General features: G+C 42.4%; 1 protein-coding gene across 10 annotated transcripts in view; it reads right to left on the reverse strand.

Moving 5' to 3' along the window:
- Positions 1-14,752, reverse strand: part of PEX5L (peroxisomal biogenesis factor 5 like) — a 208,557-nt gene that overhangs the window by 7,346 nt on the left and 186,459 nt on the right. For all 10 annotated transcript variants that reach the window (XM_045198349.3, XM_045198357.3, XM_045198348.3 and 7 more), the window contains 6 exons: positions 11,060-11,176; positions 8,598-8,741; positions 5,353-5,423; positions 3,413-3,610; positions 2,589-2,754; positions 2,033-2,190 (listed from right to left, as the gene is read on the reverse strand). In XM_045198349.3, the coding sequence (XP_045054284.1) occupies positions 2,033-2,190; positions 2,589-2,754; positions 3,413-3,610; positions 5,353-5,423; positions 8,598-8,741; positions 11,060-11,176 (854 nt within the window). The remainder of the gene's footprint in view (positions 1-2,032; positions 2,191-2,588; positions 2,755-3,412; positions 3,611-5,352; positions 5,424-8,597; positions 8,742-11,059; positions 11,177-14,752) is intronic.

A 14,752-nucleotide genomic window follows, 5' to 3' on the forward strand; every position in this document is an offset into this window, starting at 1 on the left:
CATTTGAGTTTCAGATAAACAACACATGATTTTCAGGATAAGTATGCCCCATGCAATACTTGGAAAATACTTACCCTAAAAAATTAGTTACTATGTATATGAAATTCAGATTTAACTAGTCACTTGTATTTGATGCAGCAACTCTAACATCCACTTGCTTTGGTACAGGATACTTGTCTGCTTGAGGATAAAATGTTCCCACAGCCACAGAGTTACCAGTTCCCACCTGTCAGGGACCTTCACAGCAAATAGATGCCCTGCTGAGGCTTATACCCTCGAACACCCAAGAAAGTGTTTTGTTGACCCCTCAAGTATGTTTTCTACACTAAGAAGTTACAATGAAGAAAAAAACTCATCCAGAGGTTTTATAAAAGCATCCTTTAATTGAATTCAATATGCCTATATGTATGTATGTATGTGTTTACATGTCTCCTTGTTCCAAAAAAGAAAAAAAGACCTAAGGTGTTTCATAAAACATACTTAAGTGAATAAAAGGAGTAATGATAAGTGAATAATAAGTGAATAAAAGGAGTAAAGATAAAATCGGGTTAGGGAAATCAGACGAAGCCAGGAATGAAGTTAACATACAAAATAGACACTGTCAGGCCTTAGAGACTGGTCCGCTCGGGCCCTCTGCACAGCTGATGCAAATGAGCAAGCACCTCAGCAAGCTGCCCCTTCCACAGCGTTCATAAAATAAAAACAGATCAGTTGCTCAGGGGTCACTCACTTCTCCTGGTTTTGACCTGAGCAAGATCCTTTTGGGGGACAGAGTATAGTCCAGTGACTAATGAATGTGCTTTCTAAGATCCCTTTGTTATAAATGAAGCAACTAGTCTCTAAAGCCTCAATATTTGCCAAAGGCACAATGTCTTCATGCAGTTCAGAAACAGCAATTCTTCAGATGTCAAAAGAATGCAATCCAGTTATGTAGCTCTCTGATTTGATGACTTATCTAAATAGTAGTAATAATGATGCTGATGCTGATGGCAGTAACAATCATACGCTAATTCCTGCTCGGCACTGAGCATCTGTTCTGTGCCAGGCAATTACACTTAAGCTGCACAATAATCCTGTGAGATCGGCATTATTAACCCCTGCTTTTTTTAAGCAGGCGAAGAAACTGAGGCTCAAAGTTACGTGCTCAGTGTTGTAAAGCAATAAGTGGCAGAACTATGATTCGAGCCCAAGCGTGTCTAATTCTAAAAGCCTGGGGCTTCCTGAGAATGAGAAAGGGTTTGACTCTTTTTTTTGGTGGGGTTTAAAACTGACATTTAGTTCTCTTTTTTCCAGTTATGAAAGCAATGCCTGTTTACTTAGAAAATTAAAAAAAAATAGAAGAAGAAAGAAGAAGAAAAGTCACACGTTCATTACACGAAAGAAACAAAGGGCATCTGTGGTCCCTGTTGACCCACTGATGGGGAAAAGACACGAGAGGATGTCGACCTGAGTGACAGAGAGGAAGCGCGAGAGAGGGAGAACGTTACACATCATAAACTCACCATTTATGACTATTTCCCTTAATTTTTTTTTTATTACTCACTTTATTAGTAAATTAGATTTAGAGAATCTGGATTCTTGGTGGTGCTTTGCCAAAACCTGGCCCTGGACTCTTCTTAAGCCATTTTGCTGGGTTCTCCTGTCCCCCACCCCCAGGTTGTCTTTTCCTTCCTTGGAAAATAGTTTGGACTTGGCGGGGTGTTAAAAGCTAACTTGTCCCAACCCCGGTGACTGAATCAAAATCTCTAGAGGAGGGGCCTGGGAATCTACACTTCCCGAGATGCCCTTGTGATTGCTGCTCTGTAAAGACGGAGAAGCACTACAGCCAATTGTTCCTGCTTCGACAGGCCTCAGGGTCGGAAGTTTCCAAGTTTAACCTTAACAGGAGGAGGAGGAGTAGGGGGAGGATTCCTCCCACAAAGCAGACATTTTTAGTGGCAAACAACCTTTCAGGTTGTTCAACCTCGGTGCTGAGCGGGGCTCTTGGCCCCCCCCCCCCCCCCCGCCCCCGCCCCTTGCGGCCGTACTTCACCTGTAGGCGCCCAGGTTGATGCAGCTTATACCCAGATTGTATCTGGATCGGATGAAGCCGGGCTGGATTTCCAGCGCACGGGTGTAGGCCTCCACGGCTTCCTCGCTGCGGTCTCCGTTGGCCAGGGTCGCCCCCAGACGGTTCCATAGTGAATAGTCCTGAGGAGGAAAGGGGAGCGCTCTAACCACCAGCACAAGGCGCAGTGACGGAAGATTCTCATCTTCCCCGCGGAAGAAGGATGATGGCTAAAAATTTACCCAGTGCTCACAGACAGGGACCATGACGTGGCAAATGACTCAGAAATCTTTATGGCTACTTTGTGAAATGACTCTCATTCATCAGGGAACAGCAGCTACCATTTGATGCTGTCAGGCAATCCACGTTTCTATTTTAGCTACTTAAGTATTAACAGCCACAGTAGCATTCGGTTAGTACTGATTACTTTAAACCATTGGATGCAGGGAAATAAAATGTAGCAAAAATGTACAAAGTACATCCTGTGAAAAAAAAATTTTTTAAACGGAGGGAACCTTACAGTTTCTTGCTGTGCACTTACCTCGGGTCGAACAGTTAAGGCAGCATTAAATGCATCAATTGCTCTATTAAATTCCCCGCTCAGGTGGAACAGCACCCCCAGACCTGTCTGCAGATCTGGGTCGATCACATCTCCATTTTGATGGGCAGCTTCCAGATATAATTCCTTCACTCCTTCCAGAACAGAGCTACCAGGGGGAAAATTAGATCTGTGATCCAAATAGTATGAACGCAAATGATTTACTATTATGTTCTTTGTTCCAAGAGAACATTACAGAATGGAAAAATCTTGCTTAAAGTATCATAGTGTAATGAGAGGACGAGGAACACTGCATGGCAAAAATACCGCTGGTGGTTATGAAACACCTTGTGCACAGACAGTGCTAGGGAAGGGGAGTTCCACCAACCCTCCACCTGCCAGTGTAGAAAACCCTAGGGCCGCGGGTCCCCAAGCCTCCGTGAGAAAGAATTTAACACATCGTGATTAATTGCCAATAGAAACAAAATTCCAGAAGAACGGACTTCCATTTTTCCTCATACCTAATTCTCAGGCTTTATAAAACCTGGCACATTCCTACTTATTATAATTTATTTTGGGTTAATTGTATGCCCAAAGCATTTGGCTTTAAAGTATGGCACTCGGATAGATGTCTGTGAGTGCCCACGGTGTGGACCAGGTGTCCCAAGGTTGGCTCTGATCTCAGCTCAACCTTTTAGATCAGCGCTGCCCGTCTGGCAGAGCGCTTCCCCACAGGCCACCTGCAATGGGTGGTGGCGGGGGCTGAGGCTCCTTAATTACCGTTGTGGTGATTAATTGTGTATAAATGTAATTAGTGAGAAGGATACCTGTCGACCGGAGACTTAGACATTCTCCGCGTGAGGCCTGGAGATCCCTTCTTGCTCTTCACCAGGTATTTGTATTTTGGATTTTGCTTAATCCAATTCTTTAGAGCTTCGCAGGCATCCTGCTGATGGCCGGTGTTAGTGTAACTCACAGCCAAAGCCATCAGAGCTTTCAAGTTATTGGGCTGCAATTCCAAGCACCTGAAAGAAGGGGGGGGGGAGCAAATTTCAGATTTGTTTTGAAGCCAGAGTCTGAATGGTTCTTTAGAAAATTTGAGGTTTTTATTAAATAAGTGGTAGAAAGCATTGCTAAGTTTATGTTAAGCCCCTGAAGAAATATCACATTTATTATCTACGTGAAAATTGGGACCTAGGCATATATTTTTTCTTTTTAATTGAATTTATTGGGGTGACATGGGTTAATAAAATTATATAGGTTTCAGGTATACGATTCTACAATACAGTATCTGTATATTGTATTGAGTGATCACCACCCCAAGTCAGGTCTCCTTCCATCACCACGTGTCCCCCCATATCCTCTTCTACCTCCCCCACCCCCTTTCCCTCTCGCGATCACCACACTGCTGTGTAAGCCTAATCAAGTCACGTTTCTCACCCCGACCCCAAGCCCCTCCACTCTGACAGCCGTCAGTCTGTTCTCTATATCTGTGCGTCTGTTTCTATTTGGTTTGTTTGTTTTGTTCATTAGATTGCACACACAAGTGAAATCATATTGTATTTGTCTTTCTCACCTGGTTTATTTCACTTAGCATAAAGCTCTCCAGGTCCATCAAGGGACCTAAGCGTATTTTTAAGAAAGTTAAAACTCATCCCGATGCAAATTAGGTTGGGTAATTTTAATAAATGATTTTAAAACTGTAGAAAATGTGGCTAATCCCTGCACATAATTTATCAGTAGTTAATCTAATGAGAAGCAGGGGCATGATTATTTTAACGCTGCTCTACTATCACTATGTGAAATGCACCTTGTCCGCAAAGCAAACTGATGAATTAAATTTGGACATCCAGAGATGAAAGATTAAACAGTGTTTCGTAAAGGAGAGGGAAATCCCATGTTTCCAGGCTATTGATGTGGGTTTACAGGAGGCCTGGGCTACAGCTGCTCTCCCTCATGCTATTCCCCTGGCCTCTAGCAAGGGCTTTTCAGACTTTGATGTGCATGGGAATCAGCCAGGATCTGCTCGGTGCAGATCCTGATAGAGAGGGCCTGGGTGGGCCCAAGGCTGTGCAGGCCTCACAAGCTCCCAGCTGATGGCCATGCTGGTAGCCCCTGGATAAGTCTGTGGCAGTGAGTCCTATGTGGCACCTATATCTGTGCTTTAGGGAGAGGTTTTATACATAAGAAAGAGTAGAGAAAGTGGAAACCTGTTTGGTGGGGGCTATTCCCTCCCCCCCCCCCCCCCCCCCCCCCCCCCCGTTTAGGGTTTAGCTAGGGGCTCTAATCAAGTCTGGTGTGATGCCACACCCACCCTAAGTAGTCTAGCGCTTTAGCCAGGGGCTCGGCGGTTACATGTGCAGGTTGCTGAAACTACCTCAGGAGATGCTCTGTAGACCCGGGAACTAAAATTGCATTGAGATAATTTTGAGTATATCTTTTTTCTGAAGCAAACTTTCAGATGCTTCAGATAGGAACTTAAAAGGAACTATTTACTGAATGAGTATTTCATGATTGCTTTTTAACACAGACTCTTCTGTGCAAACTTAGGTCAATTGATTTTGGCCAAACATTGTGGTTTAGGAACATTATATCTTCATAAGTTCTTATTTTCCGAGCTCAATGTAAGTCATATATGGCATCTCAGCACTTATTCTGGCCAAATTCTTTGCAATGTGTTTAAAGGTCACAAGATAAATCTCAAACAAAAGGCAGTCCATTAGCAAGTGTGCACCAGTCCCGTGGTTTTGCACTTAGCTTCATCTACCTCTGGAGGGCGACAATAGCTGCTTGCTCATTTTCATTCTCGGCCTGGGTTATCCCGAGGAACTGCCATGCCTACAAAAAACAACCGCTGTCAACATCGAGGAAGCAGAATCACTGCTGTGCAGTCGTGGGTGTGTTTACCTACAACAGATCCCTCTATGCAGAGGAGCCTGTCTCAGACGCGAGAGTCTTGTGTAAGGAAAAAAACATTACATTCATTTCTTCATTCAAACTCTTTTGTGGCATCTGGGTGAAGATCCTCTGTCTTAACTTACAAACTCTCAGTATTTATTGTCTCCTGTGACCCATGGAAACCTCTGAGTTTCTGAGATATTAGGTACCTTAAAACCCAAAGATGAAAGTACGCATTTGTGAGGAAAAAAAAGTATAAAAATAGCCCAGATATGTAGCTAAATAGTCTAAAGTTTATAATAAGAAATCTCAAGATGCACAAAACAAAATCCGCTGGTATACATGAAAGGCAAGCAGTTATTAAAGAGGTGACCGGAAATTTAGGACCTAAGGAAAACACGACAAGGCCCCTCATGACGGGTGTGCGGCTCTAATAGAGGGCGGGGCAAGAGTAGGGTTGAAGTGCTGAGCACGTGACGTATGGAGTTTACTCTTGTGTTGCTATTAATTGTATTATTTTCCATATGAACAGCTGGAACCTACTTTTGCCCCACCCTGGCTAATCATTGTTAAAATGCATAAAACATATGAAATGCAAAATAATGTACATATAATTTTAAAGCCTACACTTACACTTTATATTGTGCCATAAGCACTTTTTTGTGTTTTTACAAAATTTTCCTACTTACAATTTTTAATTTAAATTTTGTTGAACAAACACTGCATTCTTTACTCAACCTATTCCCTTATTGCTCTGAGGTTGTTTGCAATCTTTTGCTATTGTAAATATGTGAAGAATATCTTCAAGCAGATACTGTTTTTCATATCTAGAATGACATTTTCTAAATATAACAAACTTCTAGATATTTACTTATTAGAACAATAATTCTCACATCATTACAAGAGCAATGCATGTCAAAAACACCTCTCATGGTACACATTGTCCTCAGACTTGCTGGGGCTGAGGGTGCATCCAAGTTTTAGGGATTTAAAAAAGTGGGCAGTTCTGGCTGGTGTGGCTTAGTGGATTGAGCACCAACATGCGAATCAAAGGGTTGCTGGTTCGATTCCCAGTCAGGCACACGCCTGGGTTGTGGGCCAGGTCCCCAGCGGGGGATGCACAAGAGGCAACCACACATTGATGTTTCTCTTCCTCTCTTTCTCCCTCCCTTCCCCTCTCTCTAAAAATAAATAAATAAATGAATGAATGAATAAATAAATAAATACATATCTTTAAAAAATAAATAAAAAGTTTTGGGCAGTGCATAACTCTCCCACCTTTTTAAAACAAACTGTATGAAAACATATGGAGTCACCTTAAAGTGCTATAAAACTGTATCAGTTTTTTCCCTTATGGATAATTATTACACACTCCATACAAACTCATAAAAGTATTAATTATTTCCCCCCACATTATCAGTGATTCTTTCAAATCTTTCAAATGCACACACAGCAGCCTCTATTTTTATTTCACCTCTGTACATAGAAGGCTTCTTAAGAAGAGATTGAAGAAGCAGTCTTTCCTGAGGGCCTCTTTCTGGGCCCTGGGTGTCATACCACTTTCCCTGCCCATGGGTTGTCCATCATCTTAGCATTGGGGTCCACACAGATTCAGAAGGGTCCTGGTCTAGGATCCATTGGTAACCAAGTGCCCAAATTTCCTTATTTATGAATCTGGGGTAATAACATATGCTTTTTTAAAACCTCCCAGAGTTGCTGTGTCGAATGACATTAATACACATGAAAACACACAGCATTCAGAAATATGAGATGACATTATCATCTGTGTGTGGTGGGGGGTGGCCTGTATGTTTCTGTTAATGCAATGATTTTCTCTTCTACAGTGATACAAGTATCTTTTTAAAAATTCTAATATTTTGGTTCAGAACTCCAGCTCCTAGTTCAATTTCATTTCATTCTCAGTTTTGACTAACAAGATACCAATGGCTTTAGTGATCAGTTTACTTGTTATTTCGACACAAACTAAACAATAGTAGTAATAAAGGCTAAGTATTGATGTGCCACACCCTGAACTGAGCATTTTACTTGTACGAACGAATTTAATCCTTACAAAACCCAATGAGAAAGTTACTAGAATTGTGATTTCCACTTTACACACGAGGGAACGGAAGTTGAGGGGGTTGAAACGACTGGTTCCAGATCACACGGCTCCTGGCGGGTGAACCAGCAGTGGAGGAAACCCGCCCAGGACAGCAGACTGGAAGTGGAACCAGTATTCTGTGCTGCCTTCTCAGCACCCACACGCCCCTTCCTAAAATGTCTCTAATTCCTCTGGGAATATCCCTGTGTTTTCTGGAAATTACAAACTACAGGAAAAGACTTCAGACCTGCCACTATCTTATGGCAGGCTTTCACAGGTTTGGAAATGTAGCGGACCAAGGTTGGGTGCAGAAGCCTCTTGGGTGGTCTCCCAGCCTCGTTTCCAATCACCCTTCACACCTCAGAGAAAGAGGTCTTTATAACATGCTCTTTCCTGTTTTCGGCACGGAGTTTGAACACTCGCCTACCTCCTCTTGCCTCCGTTCCTGCTGTTCTCCTTCCTCTTTCCTGACCCACTGTTTCAGGTCCCTCTGCTCCCCTGCTGTCTTTGACAATCCCCTGTCCGGAAAACGCAGCTTTGGACCCCCTCTTAGCCTCTTGTGCTCTTGCGTGTATCCCACCGCACCAATTTATTTACTTGGCCCTCTGCACAGACCACGAAACGTCTTTTCCTGCGTTCCATTTTCCAGCTCCTCAGTGTGCTAAGCCCGTGTGCGGCCCAAGTCCTGGGACTGAAGAAATCGACGGCGACACACGGTGAGGCTCTATGCCCAGACAAGACTGCACACTGCCCCTGCAAGCTGCTGCTGCGCTTCCAGGTGGGCAACGTCAGCTTTCCATTTCCTGTCCCCACCTGTCAGTTTTGGGGCACCATAGACCGACACCGCAGATTTGGTTAGAAAGCAGGTTATACATCACTCTAACCCAGGTTAACTCCTTTGAGAACCATTACTTGATGAAAATGCCACTCAGTAGAGCACTGAGAACCCCCTTGTCCCTCATTAGCACACGCAGCCACACTCCGAGCCTGGCAGGATGAAGGGAAAATGACACCTCTGCATCTCCAGGGTCCTGAAGAATTGCTGCCTCCATGAACAGGATGGTGACTGGGAGGTCGCCTTCCTTCAGCCTTTTCAAGCCTTCTTCAAATGCGCCAGGCCAGTCCTTGAAGGGGTTTTCGGTGTGGAAGTAGTAGCCCTGCAACACAGAAAGCCAGCACAGGTCCCCTGGTTTATCTCTTCATCCTCACACTCAGCCAGTTCCTTTGGAATTTTAATTGAATTACATAATTTATTTAAATTAATAGATTAATTTAATTGCAATTACGTTTCTTTGTAAATTTTTAATACATAGTTTTATTATGGTGAAATTTTATTTTATATACATAATGTAAAATTAACCATTTAAATTTCAGTTACGGGGGGCTGGGGGGCCGGGTGGAGGGCAAAGGAGAGAGAAATGGGAACATCTATAATAGTGTCAACATTAAAAAATATTTCAGTATGGTTCCTCCCTTATTATGGATGTACCTTCTCATTGTATAAATTTTAGATGTTGTTATTGAATAATATATAAAGAGACAAAATGTTACCCATAACGGCACAACTTAAATACGATTGCTGCTACTATGTTGGAGTTTGTTGTCTTTCTGATATTTCTTGTGTTCGCTTTGTTTTAGCCACTCCCTGTGCCCTGCCCCCCACCGGAGACTTTAAAGATATGGAGGTTTTGCTCATGTTCTTGCTCTCTGCTGCCACCCGCTCCCCTGAAGTGTTGCTACTGTGTTCTGTGTGTTTGCTTGTGTACTGTGGCCCTTTGGAGGCTACAAAGCACTGTAACAGCTGGGGTATTGTTTGCCTTCCTACGCTTCAAGCCAGTGTTTCCCCATTGGTGGCTACATCGCCCACTGAGAATGCATGTTTTAAAGTTATAGGTCTTGTTTTATTGTGAAAATTAAAAAAATGCAGAATGTACAAATGATCTTCTAGTATTTTTCTATGACTATATAAATTGAACAAATAAGCTCAAACTACATGTGCAGTTTTGTAGCTTAAGTCCCACTTAATTTTAGTTATTATAATTATTTATATTATATTAAAATTTACTTAATCAGACCCCTATTGATGGACTTTCAGATTACTTTGTTTTTTTTTTGTGTTCACAGATAAAGATACAGTGAAAGCCTCATGCTCAAATCTTTGTCTGAATTGATTACTACCTGTGACTTCTGGAGGGGTTTGTTAGGCTGAAAGCTGTGAACTATTGTGAGGCCCTTGACAGGTGAAGTTGAATTATTTTTGAGAAAGTATGTACCACTGTAAACTCTCATCAGAAATACCTGAGAGGCATTATTTTTTGCAACATGAGGTAGCATAGATTATCATAAAAGCTTCCTAATTTGATAGATACAATTAAGCTAGTCTGTTGAGGATGCTACTAAGGTTTTAAAATAGATCAAACAGAGACCTTCAGAAAAACAAAGGCCCTTATCAAAAGCCACCGAGCTCAAGCAGTGGGGTGTGGGTACAGGGACCTGGGAGTGAGGAGCTCAGGGCCCTAGCCAGGCCGCAGGCCAAGGATGAGTCCAGAGTCTGGTGATCGCCATCAATGTTCTTTCTTCTTACTTAGTTCTTTTTTCTTTTTTAAAGACAATTATTTTTAAGGAAATGGTTGTTCTGGTCTACTGAGGGACACGGAATATTATTAGAAAGAGAAAGACATTTTGATTCCTATGTAGATTAAATTATCCAGAACTAAATATTATTGATAGTTCCTCCACAAAAATCATAATGTAAGCGTAAACTATATACGATACCCCCTTCCCAGTGTAGAAAATTTCCACATCTCTTTTTATCTTTCAAGTCATTTAAACTTATTGCTCAAGGCTTTTTCCCCCCGACTGTTTTTAAAAGCATAATCCAAGGGCAAATGGGACTTCATGGGTAATTCGGCTGGTGGCTTGCTGCACTCACACTTGCTAGGGCGCCTGTCAAGGACGTAGCTCTGAGGAATCCTCTTGGGACTTGCCCTGGTTGTGGGAAGGCTGTCTTTGCCACTGGCTTTCTTTGCTGGCTGTATAATGATCACCTGTGAAACAGGGTCCTAAGCCCTGCTTCACTCCCCTCCCATTGATCTCACTTCTGTTAGCTCATCGACATGGCTCACAAGTCTGACTGACAAAAAGCCTTGTGGGATTAGCCCAGGTCTCTTTCCAACCCACCGTCAAGGTCACTTAGTTCAGGTAACTGGCCAGCAGTCAGGATCCGAGCTCTGGCCGGCTGCCAAACGTCTGTATTTACATGATTGCAGATAGGGGTATTCCATTCTAGCTTTGCTGCTTTTATACATTGGGTGATTATATTGTTTTCTTTTACTAGAATTTCTTCTAGGTCCTACTGACATTAAATTGTTTGATTCTTGGATTTTTCACAAAATAATTATCAACTAGTTTATAATCATATGGCCCAACGTGGTTGAGAAAATCAGTTAGCATGAATAAGAAGAGGATTGGTCACCTTCTCGCTAGCTGAGATGGTAACTTGGTTCTGGGCTTCTTGGTTCTCAGATATCCAATTCCTCCGGGCCATTTCTTCCCATTCTGCTTGCATCTTATCCCAAAACTCTGTATCTGACTATGAGACAGGAAAAAGGAAGCGAGATGGATTTAAGAACATGATATATCATTTGGTTTATTTCCAGAAAGACAGTTTTCCTTATTAATCAAAATGAGTCCCGAGGAGGAATAAAATGCTGAAACTAGCCATATCCAATGATGCTCGTGGCTGAAAAGCTTTCAGAGAGTGCTCAGTGGTCAGAGCGCTGAACTGGGTTAATTGTACCTTCTCCAGCAGGAACACTGCTACCATCTGAACGACCTGGATCACTTACGCCAAATTCAGCTAAAAAATCCACTACTTGAAGGATTTTAAGTAGGAGTGACAGACACACATTTTAGGAAGGGTGGCCTTTCCTGCAGTTGCTCCTGGGATCTGAGCAGTTGGAACAACAGCTTTGGGGCTGGCAGGGCTGTGAAATGGGGAGGCAGTGGGCTGTGCACAAGGGAAAGTACTATTAGTTGATCCCACTCTGTGGCACATAACCACATAGTGAGGGTTGCACAGGATCTGATCCCTAGTCTGGCTTCAAAGGCCACGCTTATCAATTACCTTATGACAGCCTCCTGGTGCTAAAGAATGAAGGATCCTGGCTTTGGGTGTGAACTTGACTGAGTCTTCTTCAAGGTCTTTTCTATGGCAGGGTGATTTTTATTTGAAAAGTATTACTTGTTTTCCTTGCAATTTTCTTTTTATCTTTCAAAAGGGAAACCTGGCCATTTGTTCTTTACTTCAGAGGAGGTTTGTGTTCTGGATGGAAGCAGAATTTTTCTGCAAGATCTGTCCCATGTTGGCTTCTATCTTACTAAGCCAGAAAAGGGTCCTGGTTTAGGTATCCTGGGGAAAGGAAAAACGGGGGAAGTATCTTAAAGAACTTAAGAGAGGAAGGGGAACTTTCTAGGGGTGAAGAAGAAGAAGGTAGGTTCTGAGGTGAGTGGGAGACTTGTGCTGAGCTGTCAGGTCTTTCTCTGGCAAATTAGACTGACCTCCTAGGGGATGATAGAGGGTGTGACCGGGGGAGCGGGGCTGACTCCCCCGGTCACACCCTTTCTGATGCTCATGTGTCAGGAAAATAGAGAAAAATGGAATTTCAAGGCGGCCCGTGGGGTCTGGCTGGCTGTTGGCAGTCAGCATGACAAAGAGGAGGGTGCGGACTCTGTCCTTGTCTTCTGGCAGCACATCGCTCTCCAGATCAGGTGTCCGAGACCAAGTTTACCTTGCCAGGGTGGTGAGAGAGAGGCTTGGAAACCACTTTATTTGCTTTAGAGATCTACCTGCAAAGCTCATTTCTGTGATTCTCAGTCCTGAGACTCGCTGACACACCATCAACTTGACTTGAGGTTGCCCTTCGCCTTTTAGTCCTGCCAGCCTCACCCTCCACCGCAGCCTCGTGGTCAGGTGGTGGTTGTGCTGGGGTGGGAACTTTTCTTCAGAGTTGCTTTGAATGAGAAATATAACCTTAATTTCTTCTGCAGACAAATGTTCAGGGAATAAAGGCAAGTCCAATGTGATTAACCCCGGGCTAGGAAATAAATAAAGGTCTGTTCTCTTCCTTTGCTATATCCAGTGTACCCATTCCTACCACTGAAACAGGCCCTGTCACTTCAGCGGGGGCCTCCCCTCGACAAAGGCCGCCACGTATCCAGGCTAACATTAGGGATAAAATTCAAAATTTCTTTCTCAATGAGTCTTTCTAGTAGAATATCAAATTATGCAAACAGAAGGATCTCAGGTACACACAACGATGGCTAGATAAAAGGCTGGAAAGAAATTTGCTACCATGTTAAGAGTCATCTCTTTTAATGAAGGGACGATGGGTGATGTTTTTCTTGCTTCTTTACAATTTTCTGTACTTCCTGGATTTTCTGATATTGCACTGCTTTTATAATAATAAAGGTTAAAAGCAAGAGTAAAAAAATAAATTAGCTTTCCTTTTTAAGTACTGTGAAACCTGAACATTTAGATACTGAGGAGTTTAGAGACAATTTTTGGAGACTAGCGTTTCAAAGATGCAGGTTGAAGTTGTCTTCGCAGACACCAAGACAAATATGTCAAGTGAATTTTACAATGTTTACCGACTTTCCCAAGCTCCCTGGTAGGTAATGAGAAATGCCGATGACTTTCAGTACTTTGTAAGGCAGTGAGAGTCCCTAAAATTTAAAGCTATTACAAGTCTTCTGAATGAAAGAATGAGAAGGGTTTTATATTGTGTACATCTGGGTTTCCAAAGGCCGCATTGCTTCTTCTGCAGTTTCAAGTCAGAGCAGTAGATGCATAAATAAGACTGCTGGGGACAACAGCCGAGCCGCAGCCGAGGTGGGGCTGCTAGGCTCTCGTTTGATCAGGTACATCCGGCTTACTGCCACCACAGAGCATAAGTTCTGACTAATTAAAGTGCACAGCACAGCTTCATTTAATTACAGAAGACTACTTTTAGCACAATCAATTTTCATCCCGTCTCAAAATCCAGACTTCATTCACGTAACTGCAATTAACACTGCTTCTTTAATTTTTAATCAATTTCAGAGAAACCTGAGACATATTTGAATTTTAAACATTTTAGACAGGACTGAGGGGACTTGACATATTGATTATTTTCTTAGTTGTTCTGGGGTTTTGGTAGGTTGTTTTTTACATTCTATAGGTAATAAGTAATCTGCTTACACCAGAAATGATCTATTGTTTGCAAACTATTTTCATTTTTAAAAAGTTTTCTGATTATAATAATGGTAGGTATTCATTAAAAAAGAACTTGGGATGTGCAGTACGATGGTTTAGAACATCAGCTTTTTCCTCAGATGAACCTGGGAACAAATTCTGGCTCCATCACTGACCTCCTGCAAGTACCTTTCCCTCTCGGGGGCTCATTTTCCTTATCTTTGAAGTGAAGATCTATAACAGTGATCTTGGTTGATTGTTAGGAGGGCTAAGTGAGGAAATGTATCTGTGGCATAAAGCACAGGATACATGCTCAATAAAAGTAGCTGTTCTCATTAGCATTTTTGTAGCATTGGAAAATATAAAAAATGACCAAAAATAACCTACAACCTCCAAGCTCAAATACACATCAGTGAATATTTGGTGTTTTAATTTGCGGTAAATACATGTTCTCTTCCAGATGTCTTTCCTTTGCCATTTAAATCTTTCCCTTCTAACTAATTGTTCAAAAACAGGAGGAAAGTTAAGAATATTATAGCAAAAATGGTATTGACAAAGAGTTCATTGCAACATGGAATAGCCCTTGGGTTATGATGTTTCTTGATAAGCTAGAAAACAACAAATAATGTGCTGGGGAAGCACCAGCAGCACTGCTTTTGGGGGGTGAGACCATGAGTTCTTTGCCCCGACACCTTTCCTTGTACTTTTCAGCATTTCCCAAGTTTTCTATTACTAGCATGTGTTATTTTGGAGAAAAAGTAAGATTCGGTTTAATAATACTGACTTCTCTTCAGTTTTACCTTCTCCACTGATCCCACACTAGAGCAATTCTTGCCTCTCTGAATTCCTTCAAAACAGACATTCTGCGTTAGTGGTTTGGAACAAGAGAGGTATGTGCTAGCAAGTGCCATTACCCCCGTGAGCCTGAGCAAGTCG

This window comes from Desmodus rotundus, chromosome 2 (assembly GCF_022682495.2).
Source record: "Desmodus rotundus isolate HL8 chromosome 2, HLdesRot8A.1, whole genome shotgun sequence".
Lineage (NCBI taxonomy): Eukaryota > Metazoa > Chordata > Mammalia > Chiroptera > Phyllostomidae > Desmodus > Desmodus rotundus.